At 46.5% G+C, this 22,695-nt stretch overlaps 1 protein-coding gene across 12 annotated transcripts in view; it reads left to right on the top strand.

The window, feature by feature from the left end:
• Positions 1–22,695, top strand: part of RAPGEF4 (Rap guanine nucleotide exchange factor 4) — a 270,049-nt gene that overhangs the window by 225,463 nt on the left and 21,891 nt on the right. For all 12 annotated transcript variants that reach the window (XM_080671018.1, XM_080671014.1, XM_080671010.1 and 9 more), the window contains 9 exons: positions 5,605–5,755; positions 7,960–8,048; positions 9,440–9,470; positions 9,684–9,762; positions 11,187–11,333; positions 13,011–13,108; positions 17,915–18,040; positions 18,459–18,637; positions 21,662–21,752. In XM_080671018.1, coding sequence (XP_080527144.1) covers positions 5,605–5,755; positions 7,960–8,048; positions 9,440–9,470; positions 9,684–9,762; positions 11,187–11,333; positions 13,011–13,108; positions 17,915–18,040; positions 18,459–18,637; positions 21,662–21,752 — 991 coding nt within the window. The remainder of the gene's footprint in view (positions 1–5,604; positions 5,756–7,959; positions 8,049–9,439; positions 9,471–9,683; positions 9,763–11,186; positions 11,334–13,010; positions 13,109–17,914; positions 18,041–18,458; positions 18,638–21,661; positions 21,753–22,695) is intronic.

Below are 22,695 nucleotides of genomic sequence, written 5' to 3'. Positions count from 1 at the left end.
ATAGATATGTATTTGTTGTTCATAATTTTTATCTTTACTTTTTTCTTCTTCCTCTTCTTTAAGAATACCTTTGAGCATTTCATATAATACTGGTTTGGTGGTGATGAACTCCTTTAGCTTTTTCTTATCTGTGAAGCTCTTTATCTGCCCTTCAATTCTGAATGATAGCTTTGCTGGGTAGAGTAATCTTGGTTGTAGGTTCTTGCTATTCATCACTTTGAAAATTTCTTGCCACTCCCGTCTGGCCTGCATAGTTTCTGTTGAGAAATCAGCTGACAATCGTATGGGTGCTCCCTTGTAGGTAATTAACTGTTTTTCTCTTGCTGCTTTTAAGATTCTCTCTTTGTCTTTTGCTCTTGGCATTTTAATTATGATGTGTCTTGGTGTGGTCCTCTTTGGATTCCTTTTGTTTGGGGTTCTGTGTGCTTCCTGGACTTGTAAGTCTATTTCTTTCACCAGGTGGGGGAAGTTTTCGGTCATTATTTCTTCAAATAGGTTTTCAGTATCTTGCTCTCTCTCTACTTCTGGCACCCCCATAATTCTGATGTTGGTACGCTTGAAGTTGTCCCAGAGTCCTCTTACATTATCTTCAACTTTTTGGATTTTTTTTTCTTTTTGCTTTTTCGGTTGAGTGTTTTTTGCTTCTTTGTATTTCAATTCATTGACTTGATTCTTGTGTTCCTCTAGTCTGTTTTTGGGTCTCTGTATAATATTTTTTATTTCAGTCAGTGTATGTTTAATTTCTAGTTGGTCCTTTTTCATATCTTCGAGGGTCTCGTTATATTTATCAGCCTTTTCTAGGATATTCTTGAAAAGTCTTATAACCGTGGTTTTGAATTCTATATCCAGTCATTTGTTTTCCTCCATTTCTTTCATTTGTGATCTGTTTCTTTGACGCCGCATTTTCACTGCTTCCCTGAGTTTGTAGGGTAGATTTGTGTGCTAGGTTTCCTATATGGCCCAGTGGGTTGGCCTCCCCAGTTAACCTGAGGTGGACACTCTTGGTGCACCCCTTTGTGGACTGTGTGTACAGCCTTGTTGTAGTTAAGTCTTGATTGTTGTTGGTATCACTGGGAGGAATTGATCTCCAGGCCAGTTGGCTGTAAGGATCAGCTGTGTCTACGCTGGGAGAAGTTCGTTGCTGGAGACAGCCATATAGGATTAGACTTGCCAAAATGCAATAGCCTCTGTGCTCAGCTTGGATGGGGTGGAGTCTCAGGGTGGAGCAGACAGTCTTGGCTTCCAGTCAGCCTTGCCCTTGCGCGCGTGCGCGCCTGCAGACCTCTGCCTTCCCAGGCTCCCAAGTCTCCGCCCGAGAGTCCAGATTCCCCCCACAAGAGCGTGGGTCCCCAGGGGCTCGCCTGGAACTGGGGTTCAGTGCAGTCAGAACTGGGGCTCAGTGCAGTCAGGAGCTTCTGACTTCCTTACACTAGGGAAAGCCTGTGGCAACCTCCGCAGCCTTTGTGCGCACTGGCATGCGCGCGTCTGCAGACCTCTGCCTTCCCCGGCTCCCGAGTCTCTGCCCGAGAGTCCAGATTCCCCCCCCCCCCCTCGTAAGAGCACAGATCCCCAGGGGCTCGCCAGGAACTGGGGTTCAGTGCAGTCAGAATTGGGGTTCAGTGCAGTCAGGAGCTTCGGACTCCCTTCTGCTAGGGAAAGCCTGTGGCAACCTTCGCAGCCTTTGTGCACACTGGTGCGCGCGCCTCCAGAACCCTGCCTGCCAGGGCTCCCCCGGGTCTCCCCCGGGTCTCCGAGTCTCCGGGTGCCTTTCTCTCTGACAGTCCAGACTCCCCCTGTATGAGCCTGGGTCCACGGGGTTTCACCCGGGGCTGGGGTTCACTGCAGTCAGAACTGGGGTTCAGTGCGGTCAGGGGCTTCCTTCCCCCTTCCACCAGAGAAAGTCAGCCATGCTCTCAGCCACCCTTCCTCTCTGCACGCACAAAGACCCTTTGCCGTACCTCCAATTCTCTGTGAGCTTTTCTCTTTCCTTCTAGTTGTAGAATTTTCACTCAGCCAGCTTTCCTGTGGTTCTGGATGGTGTCCGTTCTGTCTTTTAGTTGTAGCTTTGAAATTGTTGTGCGAGGCAGCAGTTTAGGTGCTTACCTATGCCGCCATCTTGGTTTCTCCTCTATAATGGCCTTTTAAGAGTTGTGTCTAAAATAACAATTTAGTGACTAATTCTAGATTCTCTTTTAGACTTTTACCAAGCACTTCATGAGATGCCAAAACTGTGTTATCTTTCTGTGTCTCTTTTCTCTATGAATTCAAGCAGCCATATTACTTCTTACCTGAACCCAATTTTCATGATATCAGAAATCATGGTCTTATTCAATGCAAGTATTTCCAGATAATTTGATAAAATCATTGGAATAGTGTATATTTTACTTCTCTACTAATCTACTTTTAACATAGACATTAACCAATTACATATTTCAGATAGTGTTCTTCAGATGTTAAAAAATACCTTGTGTGTGTGGAATGCATTGATAATCCTTTCTAAATTGTTATACATCCTGAAAAATAGTTAGATTTTTATTCCAAATAGTACTTACTGCAGCAAATGGACAATGCATTATTCTAGTTTTAGCCGGATGTGTTTAAATTCATGAACATACTACATTTGAAATATTACTCTTCTTAGGTTGCATTTTGACATCATATTGATACAAGGGACCTGGTGAGATGTTCTTTATTTTTTTTGGCTGCTACCTAAAGGGTATATAGTTGTGTGTTTTTTCCTTTCTCCACCTTTTTTGTGGGTGTTTAATAAAATCTAAAAATCACATAAATCTCCTAAAAGCCTGAGAAGATCGTGTGAATAGAAGCCCCAGCAACTCGCCTGTGTCATTTCAGGTGTAATCAATTACATATAAAGTCTCCTCTGTGTCCCTTAAGAACCTGACTCAGCAGCCTGCTCAGGACTGGAATGGTATGTTGCCTAGGGAGGGCACATGTGTGAACTCAGCTATAAAAGTAGTATTACCCCACCTCTATTTTAGTAAATCAACATCTGTAAGGGGAAAGGCAAGGCTTTGTGAAACAAAGCAATGCTTCTCTTTGTTTTTTCCAAAGGCAAAAATGCTTAATGTTTAGGAGACATTAAAGAAAGCCTCTTTCCCCAGATTTGGTGAGTTCCAGCTCCTAGGAGGCTGGGAGTTACTCCTGACAAGCAGTGTTCACTCAACTCTGGTTTAGCTTCCCATCACGCTGAGTCAGCTCCAGGAAACTTGGATTTTTGCCCCTCAGATAAAATTATTTAATAATTTCATGAACCCAAGCACTAATGTCACTATAGCCACTATTTGGGGCTGTGGGAGTGATGATAATGGAAAGAGCCTTGTCTGGATTTGTAAAGCCTGCCATGTACTCACTGACCAAGGCTGAACAGATCTCCCTGGCCCTCAGTCTCCTCATCTGTAAATATTTCCCCTGAAGTTTGTAGAGAGCATATAGGATCCTATGAGCACATTAAGCATACTTATTATAAACTGTCAAGCTCTTGACACATTTGAAGTGTTAGCATGCTAATCCCTCCAGTCAGATAGTCTATCTTTCATTGTTGACAGCAGACAAATTTCCCAAGAGGAAAGAGGAAAGGAAAACCTTTGTCTTGACCCTCAAAGACACGTTGATTTAGTCATCCTACAAGGGCCCTAGAGGGTAGCCACAGGTGTGCTGCTCATACCTCTGTAGCCAACACACAAGCATTTGTGTTGGTTCCTGGAATCCAAATCCAGATAACCTGGAAAGTTAGACTTATAACCACTCGATATCAACTTGAAATTTCAAACCATTTCAGCCCCATTCAAGTAGGAAAGACTCCTTTTCTCACTGACTCTTGGTTGAACCAGTACATATTTTTATAATCTGTCAGGAATCATTAATTTGTAACCTCCATGTACCTAACTATGCTGCTAGTTACCATAAAAAATAGTCATAAAATGTGCCCAGCATTGCCATTCTTTTTTTTTTTTTTTTGGGAGGGGGGGGGGGCGGGGTGAGTTATGTGTGTAGACAATCAAGAGACCAAAGGGTTAATCAGAAAGGAAATAATTTTCACATAAAGTGATCTTTCTTCCCTTTTTTTTTATTGTAAGTTCAGAGAGAATTGTAGCAATACAGGTTAAGCAATTTTCTTTTTTATGACTCCCGTGCTCAATTTATGAAAGCTATTTTGCAACCCATTTACATGCAGTCCATCTTGGCTTTAAGGTTCTGTCATTTACCTTGATCATGATTATTTATAGTCTTTAGAAAAGGCCTTTCACTGGTGTAGTTCTCAAGCACAGCACAGCCAGGAGGCAGTTTTCTGCAGTGCCTTTGAAGTCCTGGTGGGAACCGAAGGCACAGACAGTCTTGTAGGCAGGTCTGAGACATGGGGCTAGGCAGCTGAGGCACGGGGCTGTTGTGTGATGTGGAAGAAAACTAGCTGGGATTAGGAGTCCTGGGTTCAAAACCCACTCCAGATCCGCACTATGTAATCCTGGCCATTTATGCTCCTTTACTGTCAGTGCGCTCACTTGCAGAAAGGGAGCGATCCTTTCCTCTCACAAGACTATGAAGTAGAACTTGATTGTGGTACTCTATGTGCCAGTCACAGTGTAAGTTATAATGAGGGAAATCGTTCTGCGAACCAATTATCTGTAATAGTCACTGAAAAAGGAACAGTATGTCTAGTCTAAAATCTTTCCTGATCATATACTATAGTCTCCTTACTGTAATCCACATAAGGATAAACGCCGAAAACAGGGACCTTTACCTGACACATGTAGTGGACACTCAATCAAGCATTTGTTGTATTAATAAACAAATAAAATTTCTAGATAAAAGTCCCTGTGCTAGGTATTGTCTAGAATACAAGGCCATAGTGTATCATCTGAAGTCTCAGAGAACTAATAGTTTATTTAAGATGGCTAGCCATAAATGCACAAAAAGCCAATATGAGTTAGTTGTGGTTTCAGACAAGAGAAGAAGGAATGGTATAAAAACTGAGACCCTCACCAGATCAATACAGCAGGAATCTTTCCTCGTTCTCATACGGCTGAGCTTATCTTCCTCCAGCCTCACAACCCCCCCAACCCCCCTCCCTACGCACTCTTTGTATCAGTCATGGTTCTGGAGTTACTAGATGAGCACTTGGAAGGCTTTCACTGAAATGCATATAATGAAGGAGATTAAGGAGATGTGTGCAGTGTTGTGGGGACCAACAAGAGATGGCAAGGCACCCAGAGACAAGGGGCAGTGGGAAGCATTCCCACCCCGAGAAATGAAGGGCCAGGTGGAGGGCACGCAGGGAATGTGGTACATCCTGATGAAAGCCAGAGCTCGGCACAAGAATCCTGTCCACACGCAAGTCCGGGTGGAGCCTGGCGGGTCTAATTTCTTGGGAAACTATCGGGTCAAGGTCAGCAGTCCTCAGTAAGGGTTGTATTCATTTGGTCCAGAACTTTTGTGGGGGTGGAGATTTTGTGAGGGCCTGAGGGAAGAAATGTATCCGTGCAGAAGGCTGGCTCTCTGACGCTGGGATCTGTCACTCCCTGCCTTTGCAAGTAGCACAGTCAAAGGAGTGTGAAATGGCTAATTTCTTCCTTGACTCCTTGGAACTTACCACGCCCAGCCTTCGCAAGGTACGGAGCAGGAGAAAATGGATTATGCCCTCAACAACAAGAGGCGAGTCGTCCGCCTGGTTTTGCAGTGGGCCGCCGTGTACGGGGACCTCCTACAAGAGGATGATGTGGCTATGGCTTTCCTGGAGGTACATGGGGGGTGGAGTGGGGGGGCCCCTTCCCAGAATACACCTCTGTCCTGTAATACACAGACTACCCTGGAGGGACTATAATCACAAATTCTAGACTTTGTTAACATGTTCCTTTATCAGAAAGGTACTACAAGAAAAGTAAAGAAAACGATCATCCATTATCCCATCACTCTAATTCAATAACTGGTAGCATTTTAAAAATGTGTTTTTTATTGATTGTGGAGAGAGAGGAAAGGAGAGGGAGAGAGATGGAAACATCGATGAAAGAAATATCGATGGGCTGCCTCCTGCACACACCCTAGTGGGAATCGCACCCACAACCTGGGCATGTGCCCTGACCAGGAATGGAACCAACGACCTCCTGGTACATGGGATGATATTCAAGCAACTGAGCCACACCAGCCAGGGCAATACTTGGTAGCATTTTAATATAATTTTAATAGTCTCTTTTTCTTTGTATAGTTTACATGGTGGTAAGCACAGAATGCCCATCATTTCGCAGGCTGCTTTTTTCACTTCATGTACGGATTTTCCCATATCAGTGCAGTCTTTCTAATGACCTTTGAGTAGCTCTGCCACAAGTATATTTACTTGTTCCCATATTACTGAATATTTACATCATTTCCATTTTCACCTTCCTAGAAGAATAGCGTAGTGAACATTTTTGTGCATGTAGGTCTATTCTTGGTTACATTCCTAGACACAGGATTACTAGATCAAATGGAAGATTTTCAAGTAGAGGGGAGCAGATAATTTTATTGAGGAACTAGAGGCCCGATGCATGAAATTCGTGCACTGGGGGTTGAGGGGGGCCTCAGCCCAGCTGTGCCCTCTTGCAGTCCTGGAGCCCTGGGGGAATGTCCGACTGCTGTGGAGGCGGGAGAGGCTCCTGCCATCACCACTGCACTCGCCAGCAGTGAGCCTGGCTCAGGGCTTCTGGCTGAGCGGCGCTCCCCCTGTGGGTGCACACTGACCACCAGGTGGTAGCTCCTGAATTGAGCGTCTGGTGGTCAGTGCACGTCATAGCAACTGGTCGGTCCGCCGTTCGGTAGATTTGCATATTAGCCTTTTATTATACAGGCTTACTGAGACCCTGAGGTGGCTTGGAAGAGACTTGATTTATCTTGTAAACACTGACTGCTTTGAAGCTGAACTTCCCTTTTCTTTCCCAGGGCTCCCAGCCCACATTCAGCATTGACCCTGGCTGGCATTTACTCCTCGATGACTCACTCTGTCCTCAAAGCCTAGATAAGGACCTCGCTTCTGTGTAGGCAAAACACAATGAGGCTTCTATTTCAAACTTTATCAGTCTGTCTGTTCAAGAATGAATTATCCAAAAGAAACATACCCCTTATCTTCCTTTTGATCATATCGTTTATCAGGCCGAGACAGGTGAGGCAGGAGGAGGGGTGGACCTCAGAGTCCTTTAAGGCTGGGAAATGGAGTGTTTTGAAAGTGTAAAGGAATAATAGTAGCTTGGCATCATGACTTGACTTGTGGCCTCTACCCATGGAGTAAAGGCCCACGTGGCGGTTAAGCTGGCCCAGCCCCAGCTCCCATCTTTGGCTTTGAGGCCACTGCTCCTGAGCATAACAGGGCACAGCTGCTTCTGCCGCCGCTGCTCTGGGGTCAGGACTGTTCCCAGCACCTCAGCAAAGAGACCTGAGGTGGTGGCACAGACTCAATGTAAAGTTAGCACAGTGCTGAAGGCCCTGCCTGCAATTTTACCACCGACAATTAACTACAACTAGTGGTGAATATTAAATAAACCAACAAATACTAAAATAATATTAAAATTCCCCTGAAAAAATATCGAGGAGAAAGACTATAAAATCACTCATTTCAAAGCATTGTATTACATTGCCTTTCATATAAACAATCCATTTGCAATTAATTTTTTGTGGTAAAATATACCCAACATAAAATTTGTCATTGTAACCCTCTTTAAGTGTATACAATTCAGTGGCATTAATGACATGCACAGTGTTCTACAACTGCCACCTCATTTCCAAATGTTTTTCTCACTTGCAATTTTGACTTCCGGCTTATTTTAACACTTTCCTTTTTGTCTTGGGTCCATGAAACCCTGGTCTGGAGAGGCTAGCGAAGCAGGTGACACAGGGACACGTCTTCATTGCTCTTGACAGAACTGCGTGCCTTATCGATGCTTGTTAAAAGCCTGTGACCTTTGCCAATTACAGGAGTTTTATGTGTCTGTGTCAGATGATGCCCGGATGATCGCCGCCCTCAAGGAACAGCTACCCGAGCTGGAGAGGATTGTCAAGCAAATGTAAGGAAGGGCTTGGCTCTGGGGTGTGCTTCCATCACGGAAGTGCCTGCTCACCATCAAACATCTGCCACGAAGTCCTTTGCCCCCCGCAAGGTGAAGGCTGGTTTTTCAACGGCCATGCAGTGCCCTGATTTGAGCAGTCTGGGCCTCGGGTGTGGGTGCTGCGATGAGGCCAGAGGGAACAAGGCACTGAGATGCTGCTCAGCTGCCTCCTAGGCTGCGAAGCTGCCACGAGGAAGCCCAAGGAGGAAAATATCCTTCTTTGGGGCGTCTAACTCAGTAAACTTGAGTCCCTGTGGTTCAGAGCAGTGAATGCAGTCATAAATGGCTCAGTGGCATCGAAAGGAAGTTTGAAGGGAACATTCACTTTCTACTGCCAAAACTGTTGATATTTGTGTCCTCTCAGTGAAAACATAGGTTTTCACATGCCGTTCCTGAGCCACGGATTAAACACTGCAGAGAGTGTGCTGCTAGGTAGACTTTGAGACCTAGACACCAGGGCTTTTCACATCAGTTCTGCTGGGGATCTGCCTGCGGCAAGTGCTGATCTCTCTGCTGGGTCCTGCATGCTTTGGTCTCTTCATTTTAAGATGAGAAGGCTCAGATCACCTCCTGAAGGGATGCTGTGGTTTCATTTTCTAACATAAGATTAAAGTCATATACAAGTGAAGCAATCCTATCTAATAAAAGAGTAATATGCAAACTGACCATCACTCCAATACACAAGGTGGCTGCCCCCATGTGGACACAAGATGGCCAGAGGGGAGGGCAGTTGGGAGGGACCAGGCCTGCAAGAGAGGGCAGTTGTGGGTGATTAGGCCAGCAGGGGAGGGCAGTTGGGAGGGACCAGGCCTGCAAGGGAGGGCAGTTGGGGGTGATCAAGCCTGCAGGGGAGGGCAGTTAGGGGTGACCAGGCCAGCAGAGGAGGGAAGTTGGGGGTGACCGGGCCTGCAGGGAAGGGCAGTTGGGGGGGACCCAGGCCTGAAGGGGAGAGCAGTTGGGGGGGATCATGCCTGCAGGGGAGGGCAGTTAGGGGTGACCAGGCCTACAGGGGAGGGCAGTTAGGGGCAAACAGGCTGGCAGGGGAGCAGTTAGGCATCAATCAGGCTGTCAGGGGAGTGGTTAGGGGGTGATCAGGCTGGCAGGCAGAAGTGGTTAGGGGCAATCAGGAAGGCAGGCAGGCGAGCAGTTGGGAGCCAGCAGACCTGGATTGTGAGAGGGCAGTCGGACATCCATCCCTCGAGGGGTCCCAGATTGGAGAGGGTGCAGGCTGGGCTGAGGGACACACCGCCCCCCCCCCCCGCCCCCGTGCATGAATTTCGTGCACTGGGCCTCTAGTTTCAAATAATAGTACCAACGGTATTAAATAATGTGCTCTCTGTTTCTCGTAGTTCAGAAGATGCAAAGAACCCACAAAAGAAGGTAAGTGGCGATGGATTAGAATTCTTAATTGTCTGTGCCCTATGAAATGAAGTTCTCCAGACATGTTATATTGCAATGCATAGAAGTGATGTTTTCATCAATACCAAATATGTTTTCTTCATTTCTGACTGCTTCTCAGGTGTGTTTCCTTTGAGTTGCAAATGTGCACCAGTCGTTTTCCCTTTAAGGCAGTTACTGTTATTATTTTTGCAGCACAAAGTTCTTTTGCAACATTTCAACACAAGCGATGAGAGAGCCCAGAAGCGCCAGCCTATCCGTGGCTCTGACGAAGGTGAGATTCTCTCCCAGCTCAGGATTGTTTTGATTATTTGAATGAAATGTTCCCCTGGGAATCATCACCGTGGACCCACAGAATAGCTTTTCTTGGGGTGCCCCTTTGCACTTCAAATGGTTTGCTTGGGGCGCCCTTTTGCATTCCGATTATTTATGTTCTTGAACCCTGTGCCTGGAGCTGAGGAGCTCATCTACACTTCCTGACGCTGCCTCTCTCCCTACCACCTGTCCTGGGAAGGAAGGAAGGTCATCTCAGGGACCAGGTGTGAAGGTTGCCCACCTCTGGGAAGAGCCGGCAGGAAAGTAGGTGGCACTTTGCCGATGCCTGGCAGAGGTGGGGGGCCAGAGTCATTTGCAGAGCAGGGCTCCTGCCCCAGGGGAGGCCCTGGCCCCGAGCACAGCCTCTTGCGTGAACAGCCACCAAGGAGGTGCAGAGGATGGCCATTATTATTTGGTTGTTTAAGATTTTTCCAAAAAACAAAACAAAATGAAACTAATAACAATGACCAAATTTTTTTATTTTAACTCACAAATGAACCTTGGAATTTAGGAGTGCTTCTAAACCCATGCGTTGCAGTAGCTAGAATTGCTTCCAGGATTTGTGTGTTCAGAGGTGAGCCTGTGGGTGCCACACACGTATCTGCTGACCTAAAGGCCACCCAAGCTATGTGGCCCGGCCCCAAAGTATACAAACCAGTGACCAAGAGAGCAGCACCGGCAGCCGGTGTTGACTCCTCAGGCAGAAGCGCTCCTGTTTGCAGAGGTGTCACTGTTGGCCCTCCCTTCCCCCCCCCTCCCCCCGCCACACCAGGCAGCAGTAACCTGGTCATCAGCCTATAACACAGCACAGCCCGTCTTGTGAGAAAAAAAAGGCTCCCAGACAGGGGCAGACCCAGAAAAGTGACTGAACCATGCTTCTCATTTTTCCTCATGATCTGTTTGTGGGTTTTCACAAGTAATCTGTTGTTATTTTGTTTTGTTTTTTAAATATTTTTTTTTTATTGATTTCAGAGAGGAAGGGAGAGGGAGAAAGAAATAGAAACATCAATGATGAGGGAGAATCATTGATTGGCTGCCTCCTGCACACCCCCTACTGGGGATTGAGCCTGCAATCCAGGCATGTGCCCTGACCAGGAATTGAATCATGACCTCCTAGTTCATAGGTTGATGCTCAACCCCTGAGCCACACCTACTGGGCAGTTATTGTTTTTTAATTGGAGACCATGCACCTATTCTTAGACCAAAGCTAAGGGTAAATTTAAGAAGGGGACAGGCATAGGTGTAGATGAGCCCCAATAAATATAATAGTAAGAAGGCAAGATGATGCAAATTTTGGAGGATGTCTAAGCATTTTGCATAGCTTATGGTTTTCTTAAGAACTCCTAAGACCGATTGACCACATTGCTGCTGCCTTCCCAACAGTTCTGTTTAAGGTCTATTGCATGGACCACACCTACACAACCATTCGGGTGCCGGTGGCCGCCTCGGTGAGGGAAGTCATCAGCGCAGTTGCGGACAAGCTGGGCTCCGGGGAAGGCCTGATCATCGTTAAGATGAGCTCTGGAGGAGGTAACAGTCTCACTTAGTACTTGGAGCTTCTGCGAAATGGGATATCCCATCCAAACACAAACCCCACCAGGAGAGAGTGTGGCCCTTCCAAGTTGATCCAAAGGGACAAGTTGGTGCTGTGTGTCCTGCCATGAATAACGGAGGTCACGTGGTTAGAAGTGAGCTGGGTAAGTGCCCACTCTACAGCAGGAAGAGGGAAGTGATCGAGCTGAGGCAGCCAGAGCTGAGGGCTCTGGTGTGGATGTCAACCTGGAGTTCTTTCCATACAAACCCTAAAGAAAAAATGCTCAAGGCCTTGGAGCTCTAAGAAAAATGGACCCTAAGAGAGCGTCTAGCATGACACGCTGAAGTCTGAAGTTGGAGCTGGTCACAGGCTAGTTCTTCTCAGCTGATGATGGTCCGCCTCCTCGTGAGGTAGCCCTGGAACCTAGGTCATCAAACCACAGGAGGAGTATATTCCCCATGGGATTACTTGATTATTCTCTGCTTTCCTGAAATGTCATTCATCATATATTTGCTGGCCACTCAGTGTGTCTGTGACAGGAAGAGGAGGGTTGGACACAGCCTATGCCTCCAAGGGGCTCCCAAGCCGGTGAGGAGGTAAATTAAATAAACCATTACAGTCCATGCCAGCAAGAGGCTAGGAGTGGTCAGCATAGCATGTGTGGCTGAGAGCCAGGAGGAAGGAGCAGTAAGGTTCCTTTATCCAGCAATGATTTGACAGCCTTTTGGGGAACCTTTCAGGATCAGGGGAGCCATTTCTGCCCCCTTTGAAGACAAATGATGCTACTGATGTAGAATTTGAAGTGCATGATGGACTATCCCAATGTTTCTCCTCCCATTTCTGTCCCTGTAGCCCACCCTCTGTGCATTCTTCCCACGGCTGTCCTGATCGGCCACTCACTTCCTCAGCTCCACCCAGATGGCAGTGGCTCCCTGAGGACCCCTTCCTCTGCTCGATTCCCTTTCTGAAATTGTACCCTTCCCCCTTGCACGTGCTGCCTGGCCTCCTCCTTTCTCCACTTCTCACCCTCTGATAATACAAGTGTCTTGGTCACTGCCTCCTCACTATGATGTCAGCTCTTTCTGAACTAAGATTTTTTTCTGCATCATTTCCTTCCGTATCCTCGTTGCCTGGAGTAGTGTCCAGCATGTAGTAAATTCTAAATAAACAAATGAACTAATTTTAAAACACAGAAGGCTTAATGCAGGTAATGCCATTGTCCTCTGTCCGAATTTAGAAATAAGTGAAAAATAACAATAAACTTTGCATCTAAAGTCATATGGGGTCTCAGAACCCTCTGCCTATGTTTTCCAAAAGTGATCTTTCAATCTCCAAAGCCTGGGTGTGATTCCCACCCGGAAAGATAACTTGTCATATAAATAGCAAGTGTGGCTTTGTATGTAATTACAGCTGCAGCACAGAACTGGGTGAGTTGACCCTCGGGTATTTGCAGACCTGTTTTTTTGGTTCTTTCTGATGGCATCCTGAGTGCCGAGTGCCTGTGTGAGCGCTGTGGCCTTTTTATTCAGCGGGCCCCTTCAGCGCTGTATTTTATGCAGTCACTTTGCGTGTCCCGGTAATTCACCGAGCTGGCAATTTGTTGGTGTGATTAGGGCAGTGCAGCAAATCTCAGATGCATTTAATAGGCAATCTCATGCTTTTTATGTTCACAGAAAAGGTGGTGCTCAAACCTAATGATGTTTCAGTATTTACGACGCTCACCATTAATGGACGCCTGTTTGCTTGCCCGCGAGAGCAATTCGATTCACTGGTAGGTGTGGGTGGCCCCTCCGAGCAGCGTCTGCAATCAGAAAAACTTGTCTGCAGCTTCACTTGGCAGTCATGCTGAACCTAGTTGCTAAAAAAATCTCGAATGCTACTTGGTTTCTTTCCTTTTCTGCAGTTTATTGGGTAAGCCTCAGGTGTTCATTTGAGGTGCTCTGAGCTTTAGGTTTTCCTTTGTGGAATAAGCCAATTAGCACCACTGTTGGGGCATAATTCAGCTTTCAGAACTCTGTAGTAATTAACCTCCTTGAAATACCTTCAAATTAATTATTAATATTAAAATATGAATAGTTAGAACAGGATAAAAATAATTTTAAAACAAACTATTCTGATTCATCATACTTTGGCAAAGCCCTCTCCAGTCTTTGAAAATTACTGTTCCCCAAAAGTGACTGTCCTGTGTAGGAAACACCAGGGGCCAACAGTCTTCCCTACGTCTCTGAGACACAGGTTCCCAGCCACACAGAGCTCTTGGTGAATACGGGATTGATTGGTCCGTGCTAATAACTGAGGCGCCTACTCTCTTTTATGCAGGTGGTAGGGTGCATTTCTATTTGTCCTATAAAAATTAGGCACGGAGGCGAGTAGCTATTAAAGTACCTTGTGTGTGTGCAGGGTGGATACCTTACAAAGCCTGGTACAATTCAGAGGATAGAGGACTTGTTTTTCCAAATTTGAACATTCAGGGGCTAGGGGTGAATTGCATTGCATTTGGGGGTAGCATTTAACTACATCACTGCATGAATACCTTCAAGTTTCGAACTAGATATTATAGGTAAATCAAGATTTCCCTCCCTGGACTTTTAGAGGTTGTTTTCCTTCTCATAATTCCGGCGTTCTGGGTTGGGGAGAGCCATTTAGCACACTCTGGCACAACTCAGCGGATTCTGCAATATCTTGAATTCACCTGGAGAGGAACTTGGCCACGCAGCCTTAGTCCTCTTACTGCTCCCTCCTGGGTCACGGCTCACGAGCCCCCTTGCCTTTCCTCCACCACCAGCACGATAGGATCTGAGTCTGCTCACTGTCCTCTTCATGTCTTTTAGTCATCTACATCATCTGCTTTCTGAAAAGTGAATATTTCCCATTGAGGGAGTAGGCAGCAGTGATGTTGTAAATGAGTCATGCTGCCCTTGCCTGGAAATGAAAGCCGTCAGAAGCCCGCTCAGTGCCGCCGCTGGGGGTGCTGCGGGATGAGTTGGCCACATGATGCTCAGGCCTCTTCTGCCAGCTGGTTCCTGGCCACAGTGCGCAGGCCGTGGTTTCCAGACGATCTCGTGGACTGTCTCCAGCTCCCTGTGGGGCAGATACTAACTTGTAAGCCTCTGTTTATTTGCACATCATCCCACAGCCTTACAAGTTCTTAGTCCTTGCTCGTCTTCCATTTTAAGGCCTGAGCAATTGAAAGGAATTTACTTTGCAACAAGCACCCGGGACGTGAACTTGTTTAACTTTTTCTGCAAGTTATGCCGTCAGACTAACTGACCGGCCTCACAAAACCGAAGATGTGCAGCTCCTTCTCCAGCTTTCTAAAGATTCTTTACGGGCAGTGCTTCTGGGAACAGTGGTGCACAGGGCCACTCTGCAGTCCAGAATGCTGGCCAAAGCCTGGGCGCCATCGGCATACCCTTAGGAAGTGTCTGTTTTGCGCTCGGTGCTGTGCTAGCTCCTGTGTGGCCCTGGACTGGCATCCCTATGACAGTTACTATGAGACTAACACAAGCAGCCAAGCACAGAACAAATCCTGGTGCTAAATTGTGTTTCTGGAATTAGTAGAGTGCCAGCGATTTGTCCTAGTTGGTTACGGGCATGGATTCTGGAGCTATAAATGCTCTTGACATTTTGTTGAAGCATAGTACAGAGCCAATTATTATAAGATCCCACCGTACTGTGGTTTGGTTCTACTTGGATCCATTCACTGGTTCCTTCCATGTTTATTTAGTGCCTGCTATGTCACTCCAGGTATTGTAGATAGTTGTGGCTCTGGGGACTCACCGCACAATGAGGGACACCAGCGTGGAATGAGAACTTAGTGCGGCCAGTGAGAACCCAGAGTGAGTCACGCATTGTGTGGGAGCACGAGGAGAAAGGGGAGCTGGGATGGCAGCTTACTTTCACCATCTCTTTGTCACTGACAATCAGCACATCCTTTTTAGGTCTGAGTTTCCTCATTTGGAAAGTGGGAGGGGAACAGTGCTATCCTCTCAGTCTCCACCACCCAGGCCTAACAAAGAAACCAGCTCTCCACAAAGAGCAGAGCAGGAGTCTGGGTGTGCGGTACCTCCGGGCAGGCAGTTTCCAGGTCTGTGTGTGCAGCGCAGACCCTGCAGAAGCCCCGCTGGGCCTCCCCTGTAGGAAGTTCCCACAGGGATGTCCGCGCGGCAATGGCCTGAGGGGATGCTCCTCTGGGCTGAGGGTCAGCAAGTCCATTCCCCACTTAGACAGAGGAGCCTGTGGCTGCTCACATCGGAGTTTCACGGAGGGAAAGGGTCAGCCTGTCCTTGGCCAAAAAGGGAGCAGGCTCGCTCGGTGAGCCCTGCCCACTGAAAAAAGGCAAAGATTCAACAGGGCTTTCTGTCATTCTCTCAAAATGGATGCAGGAATGATAGACCCGTATCCACAAGGAAAAGAACTTTGCCTATTGCTTTATATTGGCATCTCCCCTGCAGTTGTTGGGTTCATGTGTCCCCTCTATGGGAAGCCCTGAAGCCTCAAGGGCAAGAGACAGGGATGTGGGCCCACTGAGGAGAGCGGACCCGTGGTATAGAGTGGGAGGGCAGCTCCACAGAGGAGCAGAGGGGCTGTGGTCACAGTTGCAACTGTGAGAGGAAGGGAGAAAGTGCAGGGCCAGTCTGAGCCTGAGAGGCGTCCTCAGACCGAGCTTCTAAAGCTTCCCCAGCTTTTCTACCTCACACCTACCTGCTGGAAGCCACCCTCCTTACCTATGTCCATAAGCTACTTGCCTGTCAGCTTCAGGCTGGCTCCCTAAGTTTCAGGACTTGGACATCATTGTCTGTCTTCCCTGCCCTCTGTCCCCGCAGAGAGCAAATCAGGAACAACAGTATTCCCCTCTTACATCCAGGTGCACTGATCACCGGGTCCTGCACCTTCGCAGTGCTCCACACATCTAGGAAGGGGGCTAATGGGAGTAGGGGGCGGAATAAGGGGCCTCCCCTGTGCCAGGCACTGTGCTTATGAGCTACACTTCAATTACTCCCATTCAGTCCTCGCAGCATGCCTAGGTCCTAGGCACTGTGATCTCAACTTGCCCGAGCTGGTAACCAACATTTGGGAGGTTAGGGAATCAATCCGAGTCTGTAGTTAGAGTGGGGTTTAGATTTAGAATCTGTTACTCTGCGAAGCTGGCACTAACCTGGCCTATCACAAAACCCCAACGCCTCATCCTGTACCCAAAGGCTTTCTAAAAGCTGGCCCTGAGCTCTGTGTTCCTGCCAAGCAAGACTGACGGCAGCGCCCCCACCTCGGTGCCTCTCTGGCCATCTTTAAGCTATAGCAGACCATCCGGATGCTCAGGGAAATCCACGCTGTTCTAACCCACCCAGAGTTTGTCTGCTTCGTCTTCCAAAGCCCGGCGTCTTTCTCCAAGAACCTCTTTAGCCCGTACTTCATTCCAAATGCCCACTAACTCTCCAAAAGCCCGTTCACGTTCTCGCACCCGGTCATCTGTGTGTCTGGGAGTCGGGTGTGTGTTGATGCCTCTGTCTGCCCCGTATACGTGCAAATGAACGGCAGCAGTTGACCGTTGATGTGCAGGACGGTACTTGCTGGTCAGGGCACACTCCTCTCTTAGATGCCAACTTTCAAATGCAGGGACCGCCCACATCCTGAATATGTCACTTCTTTAGTGCCCAGAATGCAGTGGGCATTTATAGAGTGTAACGGTTAGGGGTGATGATAATAATGATGGTGGTACAACTTGTACAGTGTTAGTACTTCCAGTCTAAATACTGAATATCCATATGTGGCATACATGATATGAAGGAAATGCTTGTTCACTTCCTATGACTTTTATAACTTTGTACATATCTTATAGAGGGATAGGTGTTAATATTTTATACATGTTTCCAATGTATATGAATCATTTGTTTTACTAAAGAAAGGACTGTAAATCACTTCTCATAAAGTAAAATGACATAAGTAAGTTGGTTGGAAAGTTCTGACTGAGGGACTTCCAGAGAGTAGTGGAGTTTGGTTTGCCGATACCTTGCCCAAACCACCAGGCCCATGTGAGAATCGTCCTTTGCACAGCATCTCCCGGAGAGGGGATGAATCGCAGCACCCAGAGCCCCGTCACCTGTAACCCCAGGCGACGTGCTGTAAGAGATGGAGCTGTGGCAACTCAACCACAGTCACCAGCCCCGGCCGGGTAGGTAGTAACCAGCCCTGTGGCTAGATAGCTGTGCCTGCGTGGAAATAGGAGGGGAAAGCCTCCAGGAACCTCTCACATCTTTACCAGAGAAAAGGCATTGTTTCCAGGGAGCTCCCAGGCCCAGGCAGGAAGGAGCCCTCCCCGTCACGCTGCTCTGAACCTGACTTGTGACGTCCACATGTTCCAGCCAGTGAAACTGATCAGTGTGTCGATGATGACCAGAGAGAGGGCACCGGGGTGAGTGAGCGTTGGGAGTGAAGGCATCCTTGCCCTCTGGGTAAAAGCAAAGTTACAAGATGTTTCCGAAAGCCTTACCCGAATCCTTTCCCCTCCTTAAAGCAGTCAGCAGCAAGTGCTCGGCTGTTTTGAGATGCTGATATATTTTTGTATGATTATTCATAGACTCCCTTGCCAGAACAGGAAGGCCCAACTGTCGGAACAGTGGGAACTTTTGAACTGATGAGCTCGAAAGATTTAGCATACCAGATGACAATTTATGATTGGGAACTCTTCAACTGCGTGCATGAGGTAAGCCGCTTGATTGAGAGCATTAGCAGGTACACAGCCATTCCCGCGGACGCTGCTGGCATCGCTCAGCTGCAAATGTTAATGCGGGCTGCAATGTGGAAACCACATGATCATTGTTTTAATACTCAGTTTATTAAGAAAGCCTGTCATAAAGTCTTTGAGTGTTAAAGAAAAATCTGTATGATTTACAGTAAGGTCTGTGTCCCTGAGTGCATGGAGCCAACAGCACCTAGTTGCTTGTTAATATATTTCACAAGCCTCATTGAAGCCCTTCGGGCCCAGAGGACAGGCGGAATCCTGGCCACTGATTACATCCACATTCACTGACCAGCGTTGACTTGTCTTGACAAAGAGAGAAGCCTCGCTGGTGTTTTGATTGAAAAGCAAAGAAGTGACATTGTTTTCCTTTCTCTTCTAGCTGGAGCTAATCTATCACACATTTGGAAGGCATAATTTTAAAAAGACCACAGCAAACTTGGATTTGTTTCTGAGGAGATTTAATGAAATTCAGTTTTGGGTTGTCACCGAGATTTGCCTTTGTTCCCAGCCCAGCAAGCGTGTTCAGCTCTTAAAAAAATTTATTAAAATAGCAGCCCAGTAAGTATCATTAGCGTGGGAAGAGAAAAGTATTGGAGCTGCATCTTCATGTTATTCTCTCGGTCTACACCTTAAAAAGAAAAGTAAGATATAGGGTCGCCTTGTGCACTAGGACCAACCACGGGGGCTTAAGAATAATCGCACTCTTGTAAAAGATGAATTTCATTCTGTTTTTGTCATATTTGAAATCATTATATAAATGAACATCTCACAGCACTGATGCCAGGGCCGAAATCGCGACCCCCTTTTGCTCTGTACTACTCAGACTTTGTGCCTCCTTCGGTGTCGCAAAGTTCTGTTGTGGAAAGTTCTGTCTCAGGAGGCCCTTGAAGTCGGTGTCCAACATGATGCATTCTCACCAGTAGAGGGCAGTAGGCACACGCACTTCCAACTCAGCCTGAATAAAATTGGTAAAATGCCTAAGGCGAGCTAACCTGGTACATGAAAATCACCTCCATAAACATCAGAAAAAGCAAGCATCTTATAAATATTCTATTTAAGAGCACTTCATGGGAAACAATTTATTTACTGCGGGGGCCAGTTAGATTTCTCCCTGACCTGAATTTAATCTTCTGCTATTTAGATAGGCCTGACAACCTCCTGTTTACGTCCATGTTTTTGGTATCACCACAATGCTAAAAATAAAATGCTAAATGCGGCCTGTGGCTGGGAGACGTCTTTCCTTTCTGAATGCAGGGAGCTGGGGGCGCAGGAAGGTGGGGTGCACAGTGATCCCAGCCAGACAATTTTCTTGAGCCAAACAGTGTAGATCCCATACAGAGGCTGATTTCCGGGGCTAAACAAAGAAGTCAGTGCTGCTTGACATTATATACGTATCGGCTTGCCAAATGCTTCAAATTTTTTTTTTTGCCAAAAATTTGAAGGTTCTCCAGGATATCCAAATCCCCAGTATTCAAATGCTGGTGTCTCTTAATTTGGAAAAGCTTCCCTTTTGAAGAAAGATTTGGTAAAAGGTTGCTTATGAATTCCTGGTTCAGAGTGTAGCCACTTTCCCTCGGAGCCTGAATAGCCTTGTTGCAAAGGACAAATGCCTTCACATGTTTGGAAGGAGATGATTATGGAAACTGTGACAATGTATGCCTTCCCGGTACAAGGAGCACATTCTTCCTTCCCTCAGCCTGGCAGTGCTAAGGGCGGCCAGGGGACGAGAGAGGCAGTCTGCACACAAACACGGGAGACCAGGAGACCGTGTGGGCCCAGCCCTGTGATTTTACAGGGCGACACAGCAGAGCCTCTCAGAGCTCAGGACTTCTTTAAAAATCTTTTTGCCTTTCTTTTCTCTCCTCTTTCTGATTATGTAAGTGAGTAGTGGATTTGACCTTCAGTTTTAATTGGTTTATCTTAACCATTCTGAATCTGTGCTGTCCTACAGTGGCACTGTTCACACAGCCCTGAGGAGAAGATTGCACATGTTCATAAGCCAAGAGCGACAGGCTGAGGTCTAAGCCCCGTGGCATAGATATGTTGTCTGGTGTTTTTAAAGAACCTTCAGCATATCCTGTTGAAGCTCTTTGACCTGCCCAGAACTGTGGGGACTTGGGGGTCCAAATGTCATCATCCCCTTTTGTAGGTGAAGAGACTGAGGCATAGAGAAATGTCATGGCTTACTTAGGGGGGTAGTCACTTGCCGACAGTGACCAGAGCAGTGACCAGAAAGGCAAGTCTGCGTCCTGCCTACTTTCTTTGAAGACCACATCGACAGGACAAAGGCGAGCGTGTGCACATGATCGCTTTTTCACTGATGGGATCAGACACACTGGAGCATCTCTGAAATGTCTTCCCATTTCCACACAGACCATTGAAGAACCACTCGTTGCCATCTCTGCAAGAACAGGGACAGCAAATGCTACAAATGAATTAGCATTTTACAAAAAATGTTATCCAAACAGGATTAGTTATGATACAGTCCACTTAGATAGCCACATTGATGTGGGGGAAGGGTTTGCACTTACTGCAAAATGAGTTCTTCTTTCCCTTTTCAGGGAGCTGGTATGAAGCTGGGCTATTAATCCAAGTACCTGGGCTAAATATTGCCATTCTAATAAGTGTCTTTGGTCTTGCCCCACAATATTCTTATTCCCAAATACATATTTAGAAAAGGTAACAATGGCATAAGTATAGATTCCGAATATATATTTAGAAAAGCTAATAGTGGCATAAGTATAGATTCAAAATGATCAGCTTCATTAACATCAATAAAACACAGAGAATATAGGTTACTTCTTTTCTGGTCAATTGCTTAGGTGTCTTTTTCTCAGCTTTAAAACTCCTTGAGTCGATAGGGATCATGGCAGGTACATTCACCTTTTTGGATAGATTGGAAGCGTTTGCAGGGCAGCTGGAAGTCGTGGTGGCTGCAGCACTGTGATTTCCTTGTTCTCTCTCCAGAGGAGGTGCCCAGCTTCAGGCTGCAAGTCCGGACCTCATCAAGGACATATGCTTTCTCTGCTCCCGTCTCATGAGATGTTTCCCTCGGGTCCCACGAGGCTTTCAGCAAGTTTGGGGATATTAATAACCATCCCTAGGGCAGGTGTCTTTAAATTCCTTCTCAACACCTGGACTTCGCCCAGCCGGAATGGCTCAGTGGTTGAACGTCGACCTATGAACCGGGAGGTCACAGTTGGATTCCCGGTCAGGGCACATGCCCAGGCTGTGCTCGATCCCCAGTATGGGGCGTGCCAGAAGTAGCCAATCAATGATTCTCTCTCATCATTGATGTTTCTCTCTCTCTCCTTTCCTCTCTGAAATCAATAAAAGTATATTAAAAACAAAAACAAAACCTGGACTTAGCCCAAACCACCACCTTTCTAAAATTAGAGTGAGAAACCAAACAGCAGAGCGTGGTCACCCACGTGGAACTTACACAGTGCATTAAATCTATCATTGCCCGGTCTCATAAAGGAGTCTTGGCGAATATTAACGGCTATAGGCAAATAGAACGCTAATGTTGTTATCTCACTCAAAAGTGGCATTTTACTCAAGCATGTGCCTTTTGTGTTTCAGCTGTAAGGAGTACAAAAATCTGAATTCCTTTTTTGCCATCGTCATGGGACTAAGTAATGTTGCTGTGAGCCGCTTGGCACTAACGTGGGAGGTAAGCTTCAGCTGAGATCCAGCTGTGACTTTTGCCTTAAGAAGAAAAACACAGGCTCACCAGTGAGCTTTATGTATAGAAATATCACTCACACTCGTGTAACAATGGGGAAGGTGGGACACTTTGAGGGAGGTGACCTGTCTCCTTTTTCTAGTTGCTGCAGAGTGTGAACTGAAAGAGGTACTGTCCTTTCGTGTGCGGAGGGGTTCTCAACTTCTCAGTCTATATAATGTAAATAATCACAAGTCTAGGTGTAATGGGAATCAACAACAAAGGTTTTGCTCATAGATTCCAGGTGTAATGGGAATCAACAACAAAGGTTTTGCTCATAGATTCCATTGTTCTCTGGGATGTCTGCTTATTACTTTTGCAATAAACCTTCTTTGTAATTAAGAGAAGACAGAAGATCCCCCTTTTTTTTTTCTTCTAAGTAGTCATTTTGCTTCTGGGAGAATTAGCCAGAAGGCCAACTGTTTGGCCCAGCCGAGTACCAACTTCCTGATAGACCTCTCTGTGGATGGAGGAACAGCAGTTGGCTAGTAGTCAGTTTGGGGCAAAAGTTATGCAAGTGTATTATGAACTTCTGTAGCAAATATGATTAGAGGTTTATTGATAGTTGATCATTTATACTAGAGGACATCTTCATTTTTTTCATTAGCTAAGTACTCAAAATGTGCCTCGGAGTGTGAGTTGAAAAAGGTATTGTGTACGGAGTAGGTATATAGTCAAAGAAATACTAAGCTCTCAGAGAACATGCACACAAAAATAGACTCTTACTAAAAATAACAAGTCTGTGCAAGCGGGACACAGAAAGAGGGTGAGAAGGAGATAACAGAGACTGGGTTTGCATTGGTGCTTCAGGCAGCCGATTGCATCACTAAATGTTTCCGTGAAAGGTTTCCTTCCCCATATCCCTTTTGACACTGTTTTCTTCAAGGGAAAC

Source organism: Plecotus auritus (genome assembly GCF_963455305.1).
Source record: "Plecotus auritus genome assembly, chromosome: 5".
Taxonomy (NCBI): Eukaryota; Metazoa; Chordata; class Mammalia; order Chiroptera; family Vespertilionidae; genus Plecotus; species Plecotus auritus.
This window is presented reverse-complemented; position numbering and strand designations above follow the sequence as displayed.